The sequence below is a fragment of the Trichechus manatus genome, unplaced genomic scaffold (assembly GCF_000243295.1).
Source record: "Trichechus manatus latirostris isolate Lorelei unplaced genomic scaffold, TriManLat1.0 scaffold00077, whole genome shotgun sequence".
Lineage (NCBI taxonomy): Eukaryota > Metazoa > Chordata > Mammalia > Sirenia > Trichechidae > Trichechus > Trichechus manatus.
In genome coordinates, this window is record NW_004444013.1 from 10,236,794 (window position 1) to 10,260,743 (window position 23,950).

At 43.8% G+C, this 23,950-nt stretch overlaps 1 protein-coding gene across 1 annotated transcript in view; it reads right to left on the bottom strand.

Annotated features, from left to right (window-relative positions):
* The window catches only part of TRRAP (transformation/transcription domain associated protein), a 135,835-nt gene that overhangs the window by 21,308 nt on the left and 90,577 nt on the right, over window positions 1-23,950 (bottom strand). The window contains exons 49-60 of the mRNA XM_023735339.1: window positions 23,178-23,391; window positions 21,438-21,617; window positions 19,869-20,015; window positions 13,597-13,716; window positions 12,612-12,899; window positions 12,309-12,446; window positions 11,533-11,645; window positions 11,181-11,316; window positions 10,689-10,880; window positions 5,881-6,076; window positions 4,954-5,219; window positions 4,235-4,335 (exon numbers count right to left, since the gene is read on the bottom strand). Coding sequence (XP_023591107.1) covers window positions 4,235-4,335; window positions 4,954-5,219; window positions 5,881-6,076; window positions 10,689-10,880; window positions 11,181-11,316; window positions 11,533-11,645; window positions 12,309-12,446; window positions 12,612-12,899; window positions 13,597-13,716; window positions 19,869-20,015; window positions 21,438-21,617; window positions 23,178-23,391 — 2,091 coding nt within the window. The remainder of the gene's footprint in view (window positions 1-4,234; window positions 4,336-4,953; window positions 5,220-5,880; window positions 6,077-10,688; window positions 10,881-11,180; window positions 11,317-11,532; window positions 11,646-12,308; window positions 12,447-12,611; window positions 12,900-13,596; window positions 13,717-19,868; window positions 20,016-21,437; window positions 21,618-23,177; window positions 23,392-23,950) is intronic.

Consider the following 23,950-nt stretch of genomic DNA (forward strand, 5'->3'; position numbering starts at 1 on the left):
AGTAACCTAAATAAAAAGGACTCATTTCTAGAAAGACAGAAACTACCAACCGACCCAAAAAGAAACAGAGAACCTGAGTAGGCCTAAAACAAGTAAAGACATCGGATCAGTAATTAAAAACTTGCTGGTGGAATGTAAAATCATAAGTTAAACACAGAATTACCACGTTGCTGTTGTCAGGTATCGTCAGCTTGTTTCCGACCCATAGCGACCCCCTGTAAAACAGAACGAAACGCTGCCCGGTCCTGCACCATCCCCGTGATAGCAGTTATGTTTGAGTCCTTTGTTGCAGCCACTGTGTCAATCCATTTCATTGAGGGTCTTCCTCTTCTTCACTCACCCTCTAACTTTACCAAGTATGATGATGTCTTTCTCCAGGGATTGGTACCTCCTGATAACGTGTTCAAAGCAAACAAGACAAAATCTCACTCTCCTCAATTCTAAGAAGCACGTTCATTATTTTTCACCAACGCCATTAATTCAAAGGCATCAATTCTTCAGTCTTCTTTGTTTGTTTTAGCTTTTTCATGCATATGAGGCAACTGAAAATACCATGGCTTGGGTCAAGTGCACCTTAGTCCTCAAAGTGACATTTTTGCTTTTTAACACTTTAAAGAGGTCTTTTGCAGATTTGTCCAGTGCAACTTGTCGTTTGATTTCTTGACTGCTGCTTCCATGGGTGTTGATTGTGGATTCAAGTAAAATCAAATACTTGACAACTTATATATTTTCTCTGTTTATCATCATGATGTTGCTTATTGGTCCAGTTGTGAGGATTCTTATTTTCTTTATGTTAAGGTGTAATCCATACTTAAGGCTGTAGTGTTCAATCTTCATCAGTAAGTGCTTCAAGTCCTCTTCGCTTTCCACAAGCAAGGTTGTGTCATCCACATATCACAGTTTATTAATAAAGTCTTCCGCCAACCCTGATGCTGCGTTCTTCTTCATATAATCCAGCTTCTCGGATTATTTGCTCAGCATACAGATTGAGTAAGTATGGTGAAAGGATAGTGGGCCTGGCAGCGCAGTGGTTAAGAGCTTGGCTGCTAACCAAAAGGTCAGCAGTTTGAATCTACCAGCCGTTCCTTGGAAATGCTATGGGGGCAAGTTCTACTCTGTCCTATAGGGTTGCTATGAGTTGGAATCGACTTAACGGCCATGGGTTTTAGTGAAAGGATACAACCATGACCTACACCTTTCCTGATTTTAAACCATGCAGTATCCCCTTATTCTGTTTGAACAACTGCCTCTTTGTCTGTGTACAGGTTTCATATAAGCACAATTCAAGTATTCTGGAATTTCCATTCTTTCCAATGTTATCCATAGATTTGTTATGATCCACACAGTCGAATGCCTTTGCATAGTCAATAAAACACCGGTAAGCATCTTCGTAGTTTTCTCTGCTTTCAGCCAGGGTCCATCTGACATCCGGCTTGAATTTCTGGCAGTTCCCTGTGAATATACTGTCACAATAGTTTTTGAATTGTCTTCAGCAAAATTTTACTTGCATGCAACATTAATGACATTTTTTAGTAATTTCCACATTCTGCTGGATCCTCTTTTCTTTGGAATGGGCACAAATATGAATCTCTTTCAATCGGTTGGCCAGGAAGCTGTCTTCCAAATTTCTTCGCATACACGAGTGAGCACTTCCAGCAGTACATCCGTTTGTTGAAACATCTCAACTGGTATTCCATCAATCCCTGGAGGCTTGTTTTTCGCCAATGCCTTCGGTGCAGCTTGGACTTCTTCCTTCAGTACCACTGGTTCCTGATCATATGGTACCTCCTGAAATGGTTCAACATCGACCAAATCTCTTTGTCACAGTGACTCTGTGAATTCCTTCCATCTTCTTTTGATGTTTCCTGCATTCTTCAATATTTTGCCCATAGAATCCTTCAATATTGCAACTTGAGGCTTGAATTTTTTCTTCAGTTCTTTCAGTTTGAGAAATGCCGATCATGTTCATCCCTTTTGGTTTTCTAACTCCAGGTCTTTGCACATGTCATTATAATAATTTACTCTGTCTTTTCGAGCCACCCTTTGAAATCTTCTAACTCTTTTACTACATCATTTCTTCCTTTCGCTTTAGCTACTCTACATTCAAGAGCAACTTTCAGAGTCTCTTCTGATAGCCATTTTGATCTTTTCTTTCTTTCCTGTCTTTTTAATGACCTCTTGCTTTCTTTATGTCCTTGATGTCATCCTACAATTTGTTTGGTCTTTGTTCATAAGTGTTCACTGTGTCAAATCTATTCTTGAGACGGTCTCTAAATTCATGTGGGATACACTCAAGTTATACTTTGGTTCTCATGGACCTGTGTTAATTTTCTTCAGCTTCAACTAGAACGTGCATATGAGCAACTGATGGTCTACTCCACAGTCAGCTCCTGGTGTTGTTCTGACTGATGATATTGAGTTTCTCCATCGTCTTTCCACAGATGTATTCAATCTGATTCCTATGTATTCCATCTAGTGAGGTTCAGGTGTACAGTTGCCATTTATGTTGCTAAAAAACATATTTGCAATGAGTAAGTCATTGGTCTTGCAAAATTCTATCATGTAATCTCCAGTGGCATTTCTATCACTATGCCATATTTTCCAACTACTGATCCTTCTTTGTTTCCAACTTTCTGCATTCCAATCACCAATAATTATCAATGCATTCTGAGTGCACGTTTGATCAATTTCAGACTGCAGTAGCTGGTAACCAAATCTTCAATTTCTTCATCTTTGGCATTAGCGGTTGATGTGTAAACTTGAGTAATAGTCGTACTAACTGGTGTTCCCTGTAGGTGTATGGATATTTTCCTATCACTGACAACACTGTACTTCAGGATAGATCTTGAAATGTTCTTTTTGATGATGAATGTGACACCATTCCTCTTCATTTTCTTTCCTGGCATAGTACATCATATGATTGTTCTGATTCAAAATAGCCAATACTAGTCCATTTCAGCTCACTAATACCTAGGATATCGATCTTTATGTTTTCCATTTCATTTCTGATGACTTCCAATTTTCCTAGATTCATACTGCATACATTCCACATTCAGATTATTAACAAATGTCTGCAGCTGTTTCTTGTCACTTTCAGTCATGCTATATGAGCAAATGAAGGTCCCGAAAGTTTTGTGCCATCCAAGTCATTAAGGTTGACTCGCCTTTGAGGAGGCAACTCTTCCCTAGTCATATTTTGAGTGCCTTCCAATCTGAGGGGCTCATCTTCTGGCACTGTATCAGACAACGTTCCACTGTTATTCATTAGGTTTTCACTGGTCAATTTTCTTACAAGTAGATTTGCCAGGTCCTTGTTGCTAGTCTGTCTTAAGTCTAGAAGCTCTGCTGACACCTGTCCACCATGGGTGACCCTGCTGGTATTTGAAATAATGGTGGCAAAGCTTCCAGCATTACAGCAACACACAAGCCACCACAGTATGACAATCTGACAGACAAGTGGTGGGTTCTCTAGAATTAGCTTCTGATAATGGTCAGACAATACTGCGAATATACTAAAACCAACTGAATGATACACTTTCAAATGGTGAATTTTTGTCATGTAAATTATCTCATTGCTTCCTTATTTAGAAACAAGGTAAAAATGTAATCCTTGTATACTACAAGTGTGAAAAGTGGACTTTAATGCTCTATACATGTCAACAGATAGCATTTTGTAAGTATACTTTTTACAAAATGTCATCTGACATTTATTTCTCTAAAACAGGGATCAGCAACCCTTCTCTGTGAAGAGCCAGAGAGCGTTCTGGTTTTGTGGGCTACATGGTCTCTGGCCCAAGAACTCAACTACTCAACTCTGGTATGGGCGTGTGCCAATACAGTTTCATTTACAAAACCCAGAGGCTGGCTGCTCCGGCCTGCAGGCCAGTTTATTGACGCTGCTCTAAAACAAGAAAACACATCTCCTTAATGGGAGTCAACTGTTCCAAAATATCAGGCTTATAAAACGGGGATATTAATCCATGTTAACCACAGTTTTGTGTTCAAACAACCTGCATTTAAAAAGCTTTTTAAGTACTACATGTTAAACTGGCATATTGATCTGCTGAAAGCTGCTATCTTTGCAGGGATACAATATCTAAAATATACCTAACAACTGTCTCTAAATCATACTAATTTCTACCTTGAGCTTCATGTTGGTTTCAAGTTAGAAATCATCTATTTGAACATTCTGATGAGTTTTCTCTATTATCCTCCTCCCAGATAACATACATACTTGTTGATCTGAGCCAAGAACATTCCCTTCAGTGCATAAAACTCGGCCGTCATTTCTTTTGTGAAGTATTTCAAGTTTGTAGATTCAATAACTTCAAGGCCCTGTTTAGAAAAAACAAAAGAACAGAAAAAAGTTCTTAAAAGTCTTCGATCAGTAACATCATAAAAACATTTATCAAGGCAGTAAATCCTAAAAGTCATTGACAAATATTCTTTAAACTGATAACAGACTTGCCTACTATGATTACTTGCTATCTGACCTGTAAAAACCAAACCTGCTGCCATCGAGTCAATTTCGACTCGTAATGACCCTGTAACCCCGTAGGACAGAGTAGAACTGCCCCATAGGGTTTCCAATGCTGTAATCTTTACAGAAGCAGAATGCCACATCTTTCTCCCACGGAGCAGCCAGTGGGTTTAAACTGTCAACCTTTTGGTTAGCAGCTGAGCACTTAACCAGTGCACCACCAGGGCTCTTCAGATAGTATTAAACAGAATCACTAAATGCCAAGCTGAACCTAGACACTAGTGTATTATTATCTCCAAAGCTTTTTATGTCTAGTCAGTTTCATGGTTTTTATTAGTATTTCCCCGGAACATAACCAAAATCTACCTTATACTTGGCATAATTCTGTCATTCTTAATTTTCCTTTCCTTAAATATATTAAACGAGTACATTTCAGAAGACAGACCACAGTCAAGGGTTTTTCTCGCACCTACCTGCATGCACTCGTTTTTCCCCATGACCCCTGCTAGCTGGAGGTAGCATTTGACTTGCTGTCGAATCTTCTGGAAGCAATCCACGATAGGCACAGTTGGAATAGTATGAATACGACTTAATATATCCAGAGCCACATTGACCAGTCCTTGTTTCCGGGCAATTTTTCCATACTGGATGATTGCTGATGCGGAGGCATGAACCCCAAGCATAGCGTTATTTGAACTGGGATCGTGCTGAGAACTATTTTCATATGCAGTCACAATAGCTAGAGAGTAAAGAAAATGAATCTTCAGTCCATGCCACACATTGTCCAGTGCTTCACAATAAGGTTTAAATAAAAAATGAAAAACAAACGCACATGGCTCATGACAATGGGAAGCTCTGTGATACACCCTAGTTACTTTTCCTTGTACTTTATGTTAAAAATGAATTCTAAGAGGTACTATTGAGTTTGGTATTACCATCTTGGCTAACTAAATCATAAAATGCCGAAGATTGTCCTAAACACACACATGTGCCTGGTAGGTTTCAGGGATGTGGGGGAAGGGGTGGCAGGGAAACCAGAAAAAGCTACACAGATCCACCTGAGAGCAGCTCCTTCTGTGTGTGTGTTGTGGGCGGGGGGGAGGGGTGCTTCAAAACCAAGGGTGTCGTCACTCCAGTCTCTAAGCCCACTGCCCGCACCCATGAGCATGCAGGGAGCATCTAGGAGTTCTGTTTTACCTAGAAAAATGCAGCAGGTAGGGGAAAAAAATCTTCCCCTGTTTCCCCATCTGCCTCTTTATCCTGACTATCCCCACCCTCACCTACTATTCCTACCCAAAAATAGTGAATCTGGGAAAAGAGAAAACAGAACAGACGTGAAACCAGAACGGCGGCGTCTGGGCAATTACATGATGAGTGCATGCCGGACCAGGTGGGTTTACCCTGGTAATGGTGCTGCCGCCACATGAAGATGCTGCTCCAGTGGGACAAGTCGTCGGACACGATGGGCAGCCGGTTCCGCCAGGTCTTCACCACTGTCTTCATGTCGTGGAGACTGTTGTTCCGCCCCAGGTTGGTCGGCTGCAAACCTGCATTTATCTGGGCAGCTTCCTGAAGCTCAATGATTTGCTGGGCTGCCTAGATGGAACCAGCATGAGATTCCAAAATTAGCTTTTTACTGAAGATCAAATCAGGAGAACAAATCACAGGGGCAATCGGGAATCTTATTACTGAAAAGATCTTATGATTCAGTTACCAAAGGAAGCACCCTAACTTACTTAGACGCCACATTTATCTTACCCCTCACACCCCACCCTAAAAACACCACTCTCCCCTTAACACTGCCCCTGTCATTTGACAACCTCAGCTCTACGGCTACTGGGAGGTGGGGACCATGGGGCAGGCCCCAAATCTTGCTAATGGATAGCCCCTAAAACCACTCTCTTTTCCATTCCCTTTGCCAACGGCCATGTGGTTCCTCGTCTATCAACGTCTAAGATCAGAACAGCCTAGTCTCCCTTGCTCTCAGTCTCTCCTTCCACCAACATGTGGTTTAAACCCCACACCCATATTCGGCATATTAAAACATGGCTCTGATGATCTCTTTGGGCTGATACACTCATTGCCATTGAGTCAATTCCGATTCATGTGTGAATTGTTACAGAGTAGACCTGAGCTCCACAGGGTTTTCTTGGCTGTAATCTTTACAGAAGTAGATCGCCTGGTCTTTTTTCCACAACACCGCTGAGTGGGTTTGAACTGCCAACCTTTTTAGGTTAGCAGCTTAGTGCAAACTGTTGGCAATACCCAGAAATCTCGGAGGGGAATAGATTCCTCCAAAAAACCCATCTCCCCCACTGGAGATCGGCTGAAGTCTTTTATAGGACAGGATTATGAATCTTTTGTGGTAGTTTCCCCTTGAAGTGATGATGTCTTAGATGAGTTAACCTTCTACTGGTATCCTTAGAGGTTATCTGGTGACATCTCACTTTTTCTTGTCACAAGATCGGTGTTTTGTTTGGTTTTTCATTCTTAGATCATTATCACTTGTTTTCCACCCTCCAGGGAAGAACATGGGTTAATCTTAAACCTTTTACTAGAGACTAGAACGGGAGGGAAAAATCATGAAACAATGTGGTGGTTAGCAATGGGGAGTAAATAATAGTGAGCGGGGCCTATGCAGCCTCTTCCAATTATTTTACTGATTTCTCTTCCATGTCTCCACATCCCCATAAATTAATGGTTGTATTTTATTTTCTGTCCTCAGACATTTTTTTTTCCTCAATATATTTTCAGGAATTTCATTTACTCAGGTTTTGTTTGTTTGTGATTGAGATGGGTGGGGACGAAATTGAGGGACTAAGACTAGGGATTAGATCACTACAGGATCTAAACAATGGAGAAATCAGAACAAGAAACAGGTAGCCACATGGCCATTAAGGTATCAGTTTTGTTCATGGGCCAATATCCCCCAAAGTTCGGGGTTCTTCCATAAAGCCGGATTGGAGAACCCAGCTTTGACCCAAGGTCTAAGTGGGGCCTTCTACTTCTGAGAGTCAGATCCTGTGGGGCAAGTTTTGCTTCCAAACCAGATCCAGCTTGGCATCAGGTCTACTTCTTACCCCATTATCAGCAGAGATATTTCATGATATTAAAGCACGAAGACTGGAACAGAGAATAAGTGAGCCCACTCAGACTGTAGACAGCCTCAAGGTAGTGAGAGACATGGAAAGAAGAATCTCAACTAGTTGCCCAGCCTCATGGGAGCTGAGGAAAAGCCAAACACCGAGGCCTTGTGGGAAAAAGAGGATCCATGGTGTAGCTGGCTGCCACAGAGACTGGAACCGGGAGAACATTCTGGATCTCAGGCAGCTCTCTAAGGTGTCTTGCTGCCCTCAACAGAAGGGTTGTAACTTTTTACTCTGATGCTCTACCACTAATGTGGACCTCAGGGCCTAGCGTTGAGCTCGGCTCGGAGCCTCCCAGTCGTTGCTTTTCTTTGTCTGCTTGCATCTCCTACCAGCTGCCCCAACATCTCTGTACCTCTCAATTCAAATCTCCAAAAGGTAGAACCTGTCTGTCTCCTAGATGGATGATTAGTCTGTGGATTGCCTTCCTTTGGGTCAGGCACTCACCCATGGTTCAGTCATCAGTGACCAGAGGAGGCATAGGGACATGTGGTTTAGATCAAGACCAATCCCAATCAAGCAAGAGTCCACATCTATCTTAGTCATCTAGTGCTGCTATAACAGAAATACCACAAGTGGATGGCTTTAACAAACAGAAATCTGTTTTCTCACAGTTTAGGAGGCTAAAAGTCTGAATTCAGGGTGCCGGCTCTAGGGGAAGGTTTTCTCTCACTGTCGGCTCTGGGGGAATGTCCTTGTCTCTTCAGCTTCTGCTTCCTGGTTCCTTGGAGATCTCCATGTGTCTTGGCATCTATCTTACCCCATCTCTGCCCCAGAAATCTTTTTAGGCTGATACATACATCTCCAGTCATGCCCCTTACAACCCTGTCTATGCTGCTATCCTGTAAACCCCAAACCTCTGATGCCATCTCCCCTGCCTGAAAGGCCCTAGGATACTACCCTCCGCCTGTCCACACTCTTCCAGTTGTGCTCTATTCTTGTCCTTCCTTCCTGCGGCCACTGGGATTTCTCCCTTCTCCAAATCCTTAGTGTGTTTATTTTCTGTTCTACCCACATGGCACTCAATCAGCCTCCTTCCTATTTTTAATTTCGCTTCTTGAGTACATGGCCTCTTCCTCAGGTTGGGTGCCCCTCTACTGCAGACTCTGTGTTTACAAAGTTTTTGAACCTCCCAAACATTGAAATCAGTTTTTAAAAATTTCGTGAAACACTTATATACTATAAATACTATGTATAATAAAATTGGTCACTGTTGTAACATCTGTTAAGTTTGGAGAAAAGCTCCTTTCTTGGCTTATTAATTTTTTTAAATAAGTATTTGTCTAACTCATTCACTCCTTTTCCTTTGTCTCAAATTCTGTGTCCTAAATCTAACCGTAATCATAAGAGTAATAAACGCTCAAAATGAAATGCTGTAACATGGTTTCCTAACATATCCTTATGAACATCATCTTTGTTTTCTGTAAGAGCTCTCAGCCATGTGAGTTGACAGAGCTATTACTGGGAGGCAGAAATCATCTCTCTAAATGCAGCCAGATTTGTCCATAACCAAATTAATCCACAAATACTTATTAAGCATCAACCACGAGCAAAGCAGTGAAAGAGAAATAAAACTACCTTTAATTTCACTTCTCAAATACTTAAATCAGGATTAGGTCTGAAATGCTACATTTATACTCTATCTTTTAAAACACACAACTACCAAAACCAAACCAAACCCGTTGCTATCGAGTCGGACTATACAATATATAATTTCTAAACGTCACAGAGTTATTTGCAATTAGTATTTCCTGCGTTGACAGACCTAACAGCTCATACATTAGCAACTTCGTCCATCTGTCTGTGCAACACTAACTTTTCCTAAAAGGTACCATCTCTGCACTTCTAGAGGACACAGAGCGGAAAGTTTACCCTTATTAAAAAGCTTTGAAATATTTTAAGAACCTGGATTAGAGATGTTAACTTATCTCCAAAATAAATATTAACTTCATGAACATTTTCAGAAAGAGCAAGATGTTAGCAGATACATAAAAGAAAAAATGCAAATCAAAATAAGCAATAAATTGTTTCAATGAACTTCTAATCCACTCTAGAGAGGAAAATCTAAATACATTAATAAGCGACTGTACTAGGATAAAAACCAATATACTGGTTTAGTCTCAAAACCACCCTTTCAAGAAAAAAACAAGTATGACAATTCTGAATTACTGCCTCACATCCGCCTACAGTTGCACTCATTCAGGAGCACAGGTGGCAGCTTGGCGCCACAGATAAAACAGGGGACAAAAGCAGCACAGCCCTGGGCATCTGTGTGTGTGTATGTGTGCGGACGGGGGAACAGCGATGAGGACAGTGTTCTGTGGACACACAGCATGGCGGAGAGACTGCTTCTGGATTCTAGCAGTTGAATGGTGGCTGGTGTGGCTGGAACAACTGTTCTTGGGCAACAAATTGTTAGGGACAGTGAAGGTGACAGACAGAAGAAGATGGGGCAGTCTTCAGAGTCCCAGAGGACCAGAGACCTTTGTTGACAGAACAGTGGTGTCTCGCTGACGGCAGTATAAACCCAAACCAAAACCAAACTAGCTGCCGCTGAGCCGCCTCTGTCTCATGGTGCCCCTGTGTGTGTCAGAACAGAACTGTGCTCCAGAGTTTTCAAGGACTGATTTTTTGGACATAGATCACCAGGACTTTCTTCCGAGATGCCGCTGGTGGGCTGAAACCTTCAACCTTACAGTTAGCAGCCAAGCGCATTAACCATCTGCACCAGCCAGGGACTCCAGGTGGCAGTATAGAGGACTCTAGACTAAACTGCTAAGGCAAATCAAAATCATCCAAATTACTCTTGAAGATGTCCTCAACAGCCAGGACCTTTAATCCCCTGGAAGCTGCAAAAATGACACAGAATGTTTGTGTCTTGGACTCTGGCCTTCCTTTCCCTGAGGATCAGTTTAAGTGGGGAAGGATAAGAAGCAGGTGAAGGGCATCTCTCTTTGCTGTCGGTTTAGATACTCTGCTGTGGTGGGCCAGGGAGGCCGTGCTCACCTGAGCATCCCGTGCTCCCCTGAGCATCCCGTGCCCTAGGGCCCCAGTGGCCTCACCTGGAGAAGGGGTGTGTGCACGTGGGACACGACGTAGGGCAGCCGCCGCCACTCACGGATGGCCAAGCTGCTGGCCATCTCCACCAGCCGCTCGATGAAACTGAGCTGCTGCTCCTCGGGGTGACAGATGGCCAGGTAACCTCGGTACATGTTCACCTTCCAGGCCATCTCCTTGGGACAACTTACTTCTACCTGGAGGTGAGACAGCATCACAGGGAGAGGTGGGCATTACTGCCCTCCACATACAGAGGTACAAAGGAAAAAGACAATTTTTTTCATAGCCATTTAAGCAAAGCAAGAAACAGAAATTAGGCAAAAAGCAGACATTTATTTTCTTTAGAGCAGTTACGCATTCAAAACTGCCTCTCTGGGTACCGCCCCCGACTTTCCAGACACCAGTGAGCAGCCAGTCTCTCTAGCTGTGAAGGCATGCCACTGGCTCCTGTCCCTGGACAAGTCACTCCAGTGAAAGGGGGGTGGGGGCGAGCTCACCTGCACCAGCGCCTCCTTCATGGCAGTCCAGTTAGAGACCCGCCAGGCACACTCCAGGACGAGGTATGGGTTTATGTGGCCCTTGGACTGGCCATACTCCGTCAGGGCCTCCCACTGGTTCAGCTCTTTAGAGCACCTACAAAGCCAGGGATTGAAAAGCAAAAGTTCAGTGACCAAACACGCTTCTAATTATGACTCAAGACTTCTGAAGTTGTTTGGTCTTTCCTTCAAGAGGCCATAAATAAAGTAGCCAAGTCTCGTTCTAAAAATATTCATTATGGGAGAATTTTCAGAGACTTTTGCTGCTTTCCTGACCTAACTCCTACACACACCCAGAACTGCGGCAGCTCACCGAATCCAGTGGTCTTCCCAGAGCTGGTATTCCGGGAAAATCGCAGGGGACGCCGTGCTCCTCTCATGCTCCTTTTTGGCCTTATCCATTGCCTTTTCATAGGACTCTTGTGCCTAAAAGAGTGAATGATGCTTTCAACCCACTGTCCAATGAGAACCATACCCTTCCCATTGCCACTGCTCCATTATCTGGGGCTGGCTGGATCACAGACCGGGGAACGACTCACACTCTCCTCCCAGGTCACTTACACCACGATTCTCCATTGTGAGAGAACAGAAAATGTGGGGAAGAGGAGTGGGAGGGTGTAACTTCCCACCCAGAAGGGAAGGAGAGGAGACCAGTGACGTCATCTGACAATGAGGGCAGGAGTCACTCGGCACTGACTGTGCCTCTGGCGAGCCTGTGGCTCAGTGTCCCACAGAGAGCTAGGAATGACGTCCTGTGAGAGCAGCCATATCACAGGGACCCGACGAATACAAGGATGACACAGTCAACCCTCAACATGACCCGCCTAAATGCAGCCCAAGAGGACCTGTGACTGCAGACAAGAAGCATCATATTAGCAGCTAAATCAAGGCTTTAGGTCTGAGCTTTACAAATATTCATGTAATATATGCAGGTTTCTCTAACACTGAGACATCAATCAGAGGGCCTTAATTTGCAGAATAAATGTTTTAAATAAAACAGTAGAGCTCTTATTTCAGTGTGAACTCTGACTTGAGCACATTCTATGAAAGAGTCACCCAGGCCACAGCCGCCTCACCCGGCAGCGGTACCTGCTCAAAGAACCCGTGCTGCTCGTATGCGATTGCGGTCGCTGTCTCTGAGTACTTGCAGCGCTTCTGCCACAAGCCAGCCCACATGTCTTCCTCTTGCAACAGCGAGTACAGTTCAGCAAGGGAATCCAGGATTTCCTGAAAACACAGCATGCCGTGGATTCTGAGTGCACATGACAAACACATTGTTTTCAATAAAGCAATTTCATGGCATTTTAATTTAAGTCATTTGGGAGGTGTTCATCAACACTGTGACATTATTTGAAAGGAAGAGCAGTTAACTATTGCACCAAGGGCCCTCACCTGCTGTGGCGGAGTGATGCTCTCCTGCTCATAAAACTCCGTCGTCTGCTTCGGCTTGATCTGAAGACTCAGCCCCTTTTCAAAGGCCTGGTGCTCCAGCATCAGGGTGGAGCGGAACCAGAGGTTGTGTGTCTTCCCTAAGTACTTCAGCACGCAGGGTCTGATGGGGATTGGGGGCACACACTGGGACATGGCCTCCACAAAGCAGTTCAGGGCGCTGGGCTGGCAATCGCGCTGCACCTGGTGACTGCCGCTGCACAGAAACGGGCTGATCTCGCCGGCTAGCGCCTGGACAACGGGCACGCCAGTTAGGCCTTCGTTCGAAAATCAACAAGCCATTTCTCTCCCTCAGCAACTACGAGTATTTTTAGTAATATGTCCTTAACAGTTCCCTCACCCTCTGAAATGTAATCAAGACTTTTCTTTCATAAACACTTATCAAAAGCTTAAACCACATTTTTTCAAAGAAGGAATTTTTTAAATTGTGGTGCAAATATACGTAACAAAACTTTTACCAACCCAATGGTTTTTAGCTGTACAATTCAGTGACATTGATTACGTTCATCATGTTGTGTAACCATCACCAATATCCTTTTCCAAATTATTCCACCACTGTTAACAGAAAGTCAGTGCCCCCTGAGCAGTGACTCCCCCATTCTCCCTCCCTCTACCTTTGGTAACCACTAATCAGCTTTGGTCTCTATACATTTGTCTATTTCCAATCAGTGGAATCATACGATTTTTGTCTTTTTGTGTCTGGCTTCTTTCACTAAGCATAGTGTTTCCAAGGTTCATCCATGTGGTAGGTATCAGAATTTCATTTCTCTTTACGGCTGAATAATATTCCATTGTACGTATGTATCACATTTTATTTATCCATTCATCTGTTGATGGAAATTCAGGTTGTTTCCACCTTTTAGCTATTGTGAATAGAGCTGCAATGAAAACTGGTGTACACAAAGCCAGGTTTTCAACACATACTTACATGCTGCTGTCTGTCAGACAGAATTTTCCAGAGTCTAGGAAAAAGCTGGACCCACGTCTTCTCCGCCAACGTTGTGGAAATGTGGCACAGCTGGACAAAGGCGCTGAGCAGGGCTCCAGTCTAGACACAAGGAAGGCTGCTTAGGTGGCTGTGGGTGTGGGCTCGACATCCTGCCACGTGACGCCCCCCCCCCATCCAGGCCCTGAAGACTCCACCCATCTCATATTTTAACAGATGTTCCTCTATTTTCAAGACCTGAGCAAATGCCATGTCAAAGCAAAAGCACACAGGTTCTGATATCAGAAATCCTTGTTGTACTGAGCAGTCGGGCACAGACTTGGTCAAAGCCCATCAATGGCATGCCTAAAGGTGTTCCTGCATTTCCTGACGGCATTGATTCCACCATGTCTGAGAAGTGCAAAAACACCAACAACGTGGAAAGTACAAATAAGAGGGACATAGATGTCACCAAAGCAGGGGCGATAGAAAATATGGAGGGGAAACAGGAATGCACACGCAGAGGAGAGAAATTATTTGCCAACAGGCACAAGCCTGATGAACAAATCAAGAAGTGCCACAGTTGAGTCTCTGCAGCTGACAGTGGATGAGGACGAAGGACGTCACTGACTGGAGAGAAGCCTGTGCAGCCGGAGCCCCAGATGAGAATGGATGGCCCAGGGATCATGTCACTTCACAGACACGCTTTGTTTTGTCCACAGCTTTGTTGTTCTTCAGTCTGAACTAGCTGCCGACATCTCTTACAGACAGCCTGGTTGCTAGCCTGCTTACAGCCAGTCTGGCCCACATCCCCACATGGCATCAAGCCCTCGCCAGCCCCCAAGGGGCTGCCCCTGACATGGACACAGGGCGTCAGGTGACATGTACATCATGATTATGCTGTCATTTTCCTCATAGCAGACCCAAGACGGGAAGTGGTTCTTATATCCATGTCACTATTAAAAAAGGAACCTAGGATATGAATATTTCAAGGAAAATGAGCGAAAATATCTAAGAATACTAACTACGTAAATGGAAGGACATTTTGTGCTCATGGATATGAAGACTTCATACAATGAAAATGTCAATATGACCTAAAGTAATCTACAGATACAATGCAATCCCGACACAAATCCCAGCAACGTTCTTTAATGAAACAGAAAAACGAATGACCAACTTTATATGGAAAGGAAAGAAATCTCAAATAGCCAAAGCAATACTGAAGAGGAATAAAGCAGGAGGCCTCACATCCCCCAATGCCAAAACATACTATAAAACCACTGTAATCAGGACAGCCTGGTACTAGTTCAATAGATACACAGACCAGTGGAATAGAATCGAGAACCAGAAATAAATCCATCCATTTATGAAAAAGTGATTTTCAACAAGGGTGAGAGTCCATTCAATGGAGGAGAAACAATCTCTTTAATAAACAGTGCTGGCAAAACTGGATATCCACTTGCGGAAAAATGAAACAGGACCCATACCTCAGATTATACACAAGTATTAGCTCAAAATGGATCACATTATACGCAAATATTAACTCAAAATGGATCAAAGACCTAAATGTGAAACCTAAAATTATAAAGTTCCTGGAAAAAAAACACAGGGAAGAAACTATGGGATCTAATCTTTTGTAAAAATAGGATAACAAATGTAACAAATGCACGAATAGCAAAAGACAGACTAGATACACGGGACCTCTTAAAAATTAAAAACTTATTCTCATCAAAAGACTTTATCAAAAGAGTAAAAAGAAAACCTACAGACTGGGAAAAAAATCTTCAGAAACAATAGATCTGATGAGAGTTTAATCTCTAAAATTTATAGAAAACATCAACAACAAAAAGACAGTTATAAAATAGGCAAAGGACGTGAATAAAAACTTCACCAAAGAGGACATTCAAGTGGCCAACAAACACATGAAAAGATGCTCACGATCACTAGCCATTAAAACCAGAAAAACCAAACCCGTTGCTATCGAGTCAATTCCAACTCATAGTGACCCTATAGGACAGAGTAGAACTGCCCCACAGTTTCCAAGGAGTGCGTGGTGGATTTGAACTACAACCTTTTGGTTATTAGCAGCTGTAACATTTAACCACTACGCCACTAGGGTTTCCCATTAGCCATTAGAGGGATGCAAATAAAAACTACAATGAGATACCACCTCACTCCTGCTAAAATGGCACTGATTGGGAAAAAAAAAAGGTAACAACAAATGTTGGCAAGGATGTGGAGAGATTGGAACCCTTATCCATTGCTGGTAGGACTGTAAAATAGTATAACCACTATGGAAAATGGTATGATGCTTCCTCAAAAAACTTGAAACAGAAATACACTATGATCCAGCAATGCCACTCCTAGGTATATACCCCAGAGACGTAATAGAAGTGATACAGACATAGGCACACCTATGCTTGTTGCAGCATTATTCACAATAGCAGAAACAATGGAAACAACCTAAGTGCCCATCAATGGATGAATGGATAAGCAAAATGTGGTACACACATACAATGGAATACTACACAACCATAAAGAACAACGATCAGTCCACAAAACATATTATAACATGGATGGACCTGGAGGACATAATGCTAAGTGAAATAAGTCAATCACATAAGGATAAACATTGTATGACAAGAATAGATACATATAAAGAGATGAGTGTTCATTGGTGGTTACCAGGGAGGGATGGGGAGAGGGGGAATAACGCTCTAGATTGTAGACACTTGTTATTTTTGGCGATGGGAAAACTAGCACTGAATGTGGGTATAGTGAGCACAGCTTGACCAAAGTAAATGATGTCACTGGAAAGCGCTGAAGAGAAAAGAATGCTTGTACTAAAGAATCTGACATACGTAACTTGGCAACAATTCCAACAAAGACCAAAAAAAGAGTGCAAGGTCACATAACGTATGTGTATTAGCACAGAGGTATGTGGGTAGGCGCAAGTGTATACATATGTGTGCACAGACAGAAGTATCTATACATATATGTAAGCACAGATGTGTGCAGGCACGTATATTCACAGAAGACAACTACAGATACTCCTCAGACATAATCAAATACCTTGCGAGACTGGTTTTCTAGGTTTGAAAGCTTAAGACTTTAGTCTCATGGGACAACTCAGTCAACTGGCATACTAGAGTTCACAGAGTTCATCTTCTGATCATAGTGGAGTAACGTCCAGGGTCTTAAAACCTCATGAGCAGCCATCTAAGATACAATTATTGGTCTCTACTCATCAGGAGCAAAATAATAAGGAAACAAAGGCTCAGAGAAGAAACAAGTCTACAAGGATAAAAGCCTATATGAGCCACAGCCTCATCTACCCTGAGACCTGAAGAACTAGATGGTGCCCAGCTACCACTACCAACAGTTCTAATCAGGGCCACAACAGATGGATCCAAATGAACTGGGAAGAAAATGTAGAACAAAATTCAAATTCCTAAAAAAGGGGACCAGCTGAGACCAGAGCACTCCCTGAGACACTCTTTAAACCTTGAGATACTCTTTAAACCTTGAATTGAAACTATTCTGAGATCACCTTTTAGTGAAACAACAAAGTGGCACACAAAATAAACGATATTACCCATGCTCTACTAAAGAACCATCTATATGACACCAAAAGGTCAACAATTACTCTGAAGCAAAGATGAGAAGGTAAGGAGACAAGGAAACTAGAGCAGTGGAAAAACAAAAAACCAGAACACAATTAAAGAGAATGTTGACACACAGTGAAAAATGTAACTGATGTCACTAAACAATTTGTGTAGAAATTGCGAAACAGGAACCTAATTGACTGTGTAAGCTTTCACCAAAAACACAATAAAACATTATTTAAAAAAAAAAAAAAGAAAAAAAGAATGCTCCTGGGTATTTGATTCCCAGAGTGCCCTTGTGAGGAAATACCACCACTCAGGACCACTATGAGATGAGCCTGACCGTCTTCCGCAGCTCTGCGCTCAGCCCCATCCGTAGCTCCCAGTACCTCGTGGCTCCAGGTCAGTTTAGCCAAAGGCCACAAGATGGTGGGAGAAACGCAAGGCTTGTTCAAGACTACACTGTGTCACTCAGATACAAGTTCAAAATCAGTCATCTCAGCCCTGGGAATTCCACAGCTTCATGGCTTGTCCTAAATTACACATGCACAGAAAGGGGGTGAACAAGTGTGTGGATGCTGTGTACCCCCCCAACCCCTGGGAAACCAAGGAGGGATCACTGGCCTCAACAGATTCCTGCACAAGGAAAAATGGTCAATTCTGGGAGAAGCTGCCTGACAGGAAAGAGAAAGAGTGCCTAAGCAGGTGTTAAGGATCCACCCAAACGCCTCTTAATCTCTGTGGAACCAGAAATAAATGGCCTAGGAAGAGCCAACTGGCCCCTGATCACTTAAACAGGAGCTTCAGGCAGGAGACTGCCATCGAAGAAACCATAAATATGATCAATGATCCCACTCTGCTCCAACAAAAACTCTAAGGAATGTCCACAAATATGTACAAGGTAAAATAACCACACAACCATCACCCACTCCAACTCCCTAAGACCCCTGCTGCTTTATCTCCCCCAGAGCCTCATCACACCCCCTGACGGTATATAGCGAAATTTTTTTCTTTTTGTTTACTGTTTATCTCCCCACAAGAAAGTTCACCCTGAGGGCTGGCTGCTCTGGTCTGTTTTGCTCACTGCTCTATCTCTGGTGCTCAGGAAAGTACGCAGCACAACTGGTACACAGCAAGCACTCAGTAAGTATTTGATGAATGACTAAGTTAGAAAGTATAGAAGAGGTAAACGAGGAAAATGGGACCACAGAGAAAGCAAGAAGGCGAGGTAAAATTAGGTAAGAAGGGAGGTTAATTAACACGAAAGCATGCCCTGTGAGCCCCACGTGAAAGGATGGGACAGGTGGCTCTGCCTCGTCTGGTGACATATATCAAGTGGGCAATGTGCCTGGTCCCCAATGGTCATGGTGCTCACACGACTGTGCGGAGGACTAAGGTTGGGGATAGGCTGGGGATCTCCTCTGTGGCGTGGATGGGATACTGTTGCTTCCTGTTGCCAGAGAAGTCTGCATGGCCATAAGCCTGAACGATCCCCTTACAACAGGGAGGAGCACAGGGCCGGAAAAGCAGGCCACAGCGGCTAAGATCAAGACTGAGATTCTCCCATGCAGCCATGTCAGTGTGCCCTGCACCAGCCCAGAAAGCAGCCAAGGCCCCAGAAGTATATGCTGAGCTGTACAGGTGTGACCATTTGACCTGAGAAAAGATTTTAAGCCAGAAAAACCAAACATCTACTCTTACAGCAATATACTTCCAAAACATTAACCTTAACCTGATGCGCCTGTAGACCTTCCACAATGAACCAGTCATGAAGCTTATGCCAACGTAACAATGAGTCAGCACTGACAAGGGCCTCGGAGATGTGGATCATGGATCCACCACTCTCCTTCTGGCAGTGATGGTAGGACGGGTGGGTCTAGGAAGGTCCCTGGTCTGTGACATGAAAGCCTGTCATGTACACATCTAGGAATGCTCTGCTCCCCGCTCCACATCTCAGGAGACCATTGGATGCTTACCCAAGACCACACTCTTGTCACTCAGATATAAGTTCAGAATTTGACTTAATGATGAAATTTAAGACACGTCACTGAACAAATTTAAATGAAAAATTATTTGTAATAAGTAGTTAGTTCATGATTTTTCTTCACCTGGCTTCAGCTATGAACAGAATAATCACTGTTTACTTCACAAGTGACTTGGTATATGGAGTCTTAACTAATTTTTTCACAGTCATTATCTGAAAACGATCTACCTATAATTAACCCGAGGGTTTGTAGAAGCCAAAGAGTTTCTGTCTGGCTAGATCTCAACACAGATGTGCTGCCGTTCCCCTCTGCCAAAAGTGGGACTCGATTTGCCACATTAACCTGTTCATGTTTTCTCCTCTTTTATACCACTTTAAAAATAATCTAGTATATGTCTCATCATGTATTTTTAAGTAAAGCATTTTACCATCTCTATTAAGGGGCAGTTGTGGAGAAATTACCCTCTTTTTTCTTATCTCTTCTCACAAGTCACTGTAACTGCTTTCTCAAATGTATATAAAATATAAAAACTGCTTCCTCAAATCTATCTAAAATATGCACTTTAATGTTTCAACTGAGAAGAAAAATTCACACTATGGTGGAATCACCTTGATTTAGGATTCAAAATTCTCAGCAGGGGGTGGGAGGGGTGAGGGGAACTGTCCTTCCAAACCTGCCCACAGACCTTCACTTCCCGGAGAGTATCGAGAAATTTGTCATGCCTATTGGTTAACATGTGCAGCTGGTTTCCAATGTCCTTTTCAGAAAGTTCTTTGGTCTTAGGTGTGCTAGTCTGATCTCCAGGAGCTAGTTCAATATCGATCTCTACATCCTGAAAAACAAAAACAAAGAAAACCAAAAAGGTCAAATAAAGTAAATCCAACAAACACAACCTCTATATACTTCTTGTTACATTTTTGGCAAGTAAACTTTTATTAGTTTCCTGGGAGTTCATAATTACTTAAATAATCTTGCTTGAATTTTAAAATAAACAAAAACCAGGTTAACTAGAGCAGTCCTCTCTTTCGCTTTAAATGACAGTATGAAATGTCACCATCTTGCTTTCGTATTTAGGTTATGGAAAGCAAAATGAAAAACAAAATACAAATTTTAAACAGTAGAAATAATAAGATTACCAGGAACAAGTATTCCTTTGGACTGGTGTTAAGTCCCACACTCGTGTAATTCCTAGATCACTTTGAATGATCTTCAGAATGCAACCTAGCTGCCTTGCTCATTCGGGGTCACGGCACAGAGTGTTGCTCGCACAATGTTTTATTAGACTCATTCCCAAAGAGGAATGAATAAACCTTATTTCTATCCAAAGCTCCTGGGACATCAGTCAACAATTTAATCATCAAACTACTCCTCTGCCAACAAGAACTGTTCTTAATTTGAATTACTTCAACCCCTAAAATAGAGAAAACACTCATGAACCTAAGTCAAGTTCTCAAACATTCTGTATGCTCCCTTTAAAGTGTACAAAATCACTTCCAAGTCAATAATTTATTTCACACAAAAATGTTACAGAAAGAAAAGCACATCACTATATGATCTAACATATAGCAATAGTGAAGAAAAGCCTAAATTCTTCTTTGTTAATAGAATGAGTACATCTCCTGTATGTGGGAAAGGAGACAAACTACCCCTTTCAGAAAAAAGAGGGCTCAACACTGGCTTAGCACCGTCTTCTAAAACCCAACACTTCAGAGGCTGAGCTTTCCAAGAGCCAACAACCTAAAAAAACAGTCTTAAAAAAAAAAATCTACGCCTGGGGTCACATCCATCTCCCCCGCACGAGGTACTGAAGGCCTCAGCTAAGGCCTCAGCCCTGACCCAGGCTACACGTGGCTGCCCACACCAGGAGCAGGTAGAGATACGGAAGGTTCTTAGGAGGTGCTGGTGGAACCAGTCACAGCTACGGCTCCTTCATGGGAGTGTCACTCCTCAGAGCAGTACTATAACCCAACACAGGCCACTTCTCACTTGGAGAGGAAAACCATGAAAACAGTAAAATACTCTGTACTGAGCAGTACTAGCTCCCGATAAAAGGATCTACCTCAAAACTGAATGGCAATACGAGATACTCATCAATTTTAACCTGCAACTTAGGTTTCACATTCAGAGCTGTCAGGCAGAGACAGGTTTTAATCCCTTACTTGTGCCCCAAAATGACCCAAGGCCGGTATAAACATCTCCCAGGGGCTGGGGACTCTGCCTGGGAAAGGAGGTGCCCCGAGGCTGATGGTGTTACCTCCTCCTTGGACTCGCTGTTCTCTCGCTCCCGTGGCTCCTGCTTGACGTGCGTGACCATGGCGAAGGCCGCACGGTCGTGGCTGTCAGCCAGGTTGATGACATTGGTGATGGATGGGAGCGTGGCCCCTTGGCAGCTGGTGCCAATGGGAGTGCTCTTCTCACACACAGCCAACAGAAGCTGAAACGGTGTCGTGAAAAAGATGACAAACATAAACCACATGCGTGGCATCTGGGGCGTGGGGACACTGTTAATATCTAAATATCTATTCGTCTCAACTGGTACATCCCTGCTGCCGACGACCCTGTCTTCAGCCCAGTCCATATCCCCCCGGTTAGATGGAGAATCCCTGCGCTCAGAGCCCTCAGACTCAAAATCTCCACCTCCTTCTCCCCTGCCAAATGGTCCCCCTTCCTCCATTCTCAGGGGCACCTCTCAGCGATGGAAGACACAAACCCGTGCTTCATCTACTTTTCATTCTCTCTCATCTTCCATATCACATCACCAAGCCCTGCCAATTTTGCCTGCTGGATATCTAGGCAGCCAACCCTTCCTGCCTGGACAGGACCTCCTACCTGATCTCCAGACTCACTCTGCTCAAACCCATCCTCTTCCAAACATCACGCCCCATAATGCCCCTACCCACAACCCTCCAATGGCTTCATGTGGCCCTCAGGGAAGACCAAGCTCCTTGATGTGGCTCACCTGGTCCCCCGTGACCTAATCCCTTGCCTGCCCTTCTAGTGGGACCACTCCCGCTGGCACTAATGCTCCGAGACTGTCCCCACACTCACGACAGGGTTCACCTCCAGGCCTTTCTCATGCTGCCCCTTGACCAAGCCATGCTTTCAGTCTTCTGGCAAAGCTGTACTAAGCACCCCCTGTGCAAGCGTGTGCTGGGCCCCGGAGGTTCACCGTCAAAACATCCCAGAAATGGTGTCGCTGCCCCAGAGATTCACTGTCAACATCCCAGACACAAACTCATTATGCTGCCTAGGAGCTGGAAGACTGGCCGAGAATGAAAGGGCTCCCCATTTTGCCATTCCAAGGAGGTCACTCACACCCTGAGGCCTGAGGGATGAGGGGGAACCAACCAAATGAAGGTCCAAGGGAAGGACAAGGATCTCATGGCAGAAAGGTGTGGCACGTTCGAGAAAATGAAGAGCCAGCATGGTTGAGACCAGGGAGTGAAGGAGAGAGGGACAAGATGGGGCTGGAGAGACAGGCAAGGGTCTGCATTTGGGGCTGCAAGACCACCACGCAGAGGCTGGATTTTATGCCACGGGCAGCAGTAAGGAGTAACAGGATCTGCTTTATTCTTTAAGGACAATTTTTACACTTGGGGAGCCCTGATGGCACAGTGGTTAAGAGCTTGGCTGCTAACCAAAAGGGTGGCAGTTCAAAGCCACCAGCCACTCCTTGGAAACCCTAGGTCTAAAAACTGGGCAGTCCTACTCTGTGTCTTATAGGGTCACTATGAGTTTGAATTGACTCAACAGCAATGGGTTTTATACTTGGAAAAAAACAGAATCTTTGGCTATGAACTAAGAAATGATATTCAGCTTTCTGACAAAGGACTTAAAATCAGCCCCAAAAAGCTTTAGATGATGTTTATTTGGTCCTACTAGAGATTAAGAGTTGGTCTGCATCTGAGATTCCTAATTCGCCTCAGCATGGCTCTGGTGCGATGGGTCACAACATCCTGCGGCCCGGTTACAGGTGGCAAGTAAGTCCTCCTACCTCAATGCACTGCTTGATCCAAAAGTGATTCCCCATGGCCTCCCAGTTCTGGGAACAGGTCACGTAGAGCAGGCGCTCGTAGACCCTGCGCTTCATAGAGTTGTCAAAAACCTCGAAAAACTTGGCCCTGATGAGCGGCTGGGCACAGCGCAGCCCGGAGAGGAATGCTGGCTCAAGCTTGGCAGTCAGCTCGCTGCCAGACAGGGTCTCATCCCTGCAACCACAGAAAGGACACAGGATGAAAAGCCGGACAAGATGGCGGGCTCCTCCAGTCTCCAACAAATAAGCACAGACGGGTGGCCACCCAATTTCTGAAACGCCACGGCAAAAGCCAAGGGAATGCTGTGAATCATGGCAGGATTCACTCACACGCTACCACGGCGTTTGAGCACGAGGTTCACTAATGATGCCACCACACGGCGTCACTTCAGTACTGAAATGAGTATTTAAAATCTGGGTATAACTAGAAGGTTAAAAAGTCACGCCGTAAAGAACAACGATGAATCCGTGAAGCACCTCATAACATGGAGGAAACTTGAGGACATTATGCTGAGTGAAATAAGTCAATCACAAAAGGACAAATACTGTATGAGAACTCTATTGTAAAAACCCATGAAAAAGTTCACTCACAAAATGTAACTATCTTTGTTGGTTACCAGGGATGGGAGGGGTCGGGGGGAAATACTAAATAGGCAATAGATAAGTGGTATCTTGGGTGAAGGGTGAGACAGTACACAGTACTGGGGAAACCAGCACAACTTGTACAAGCAAAG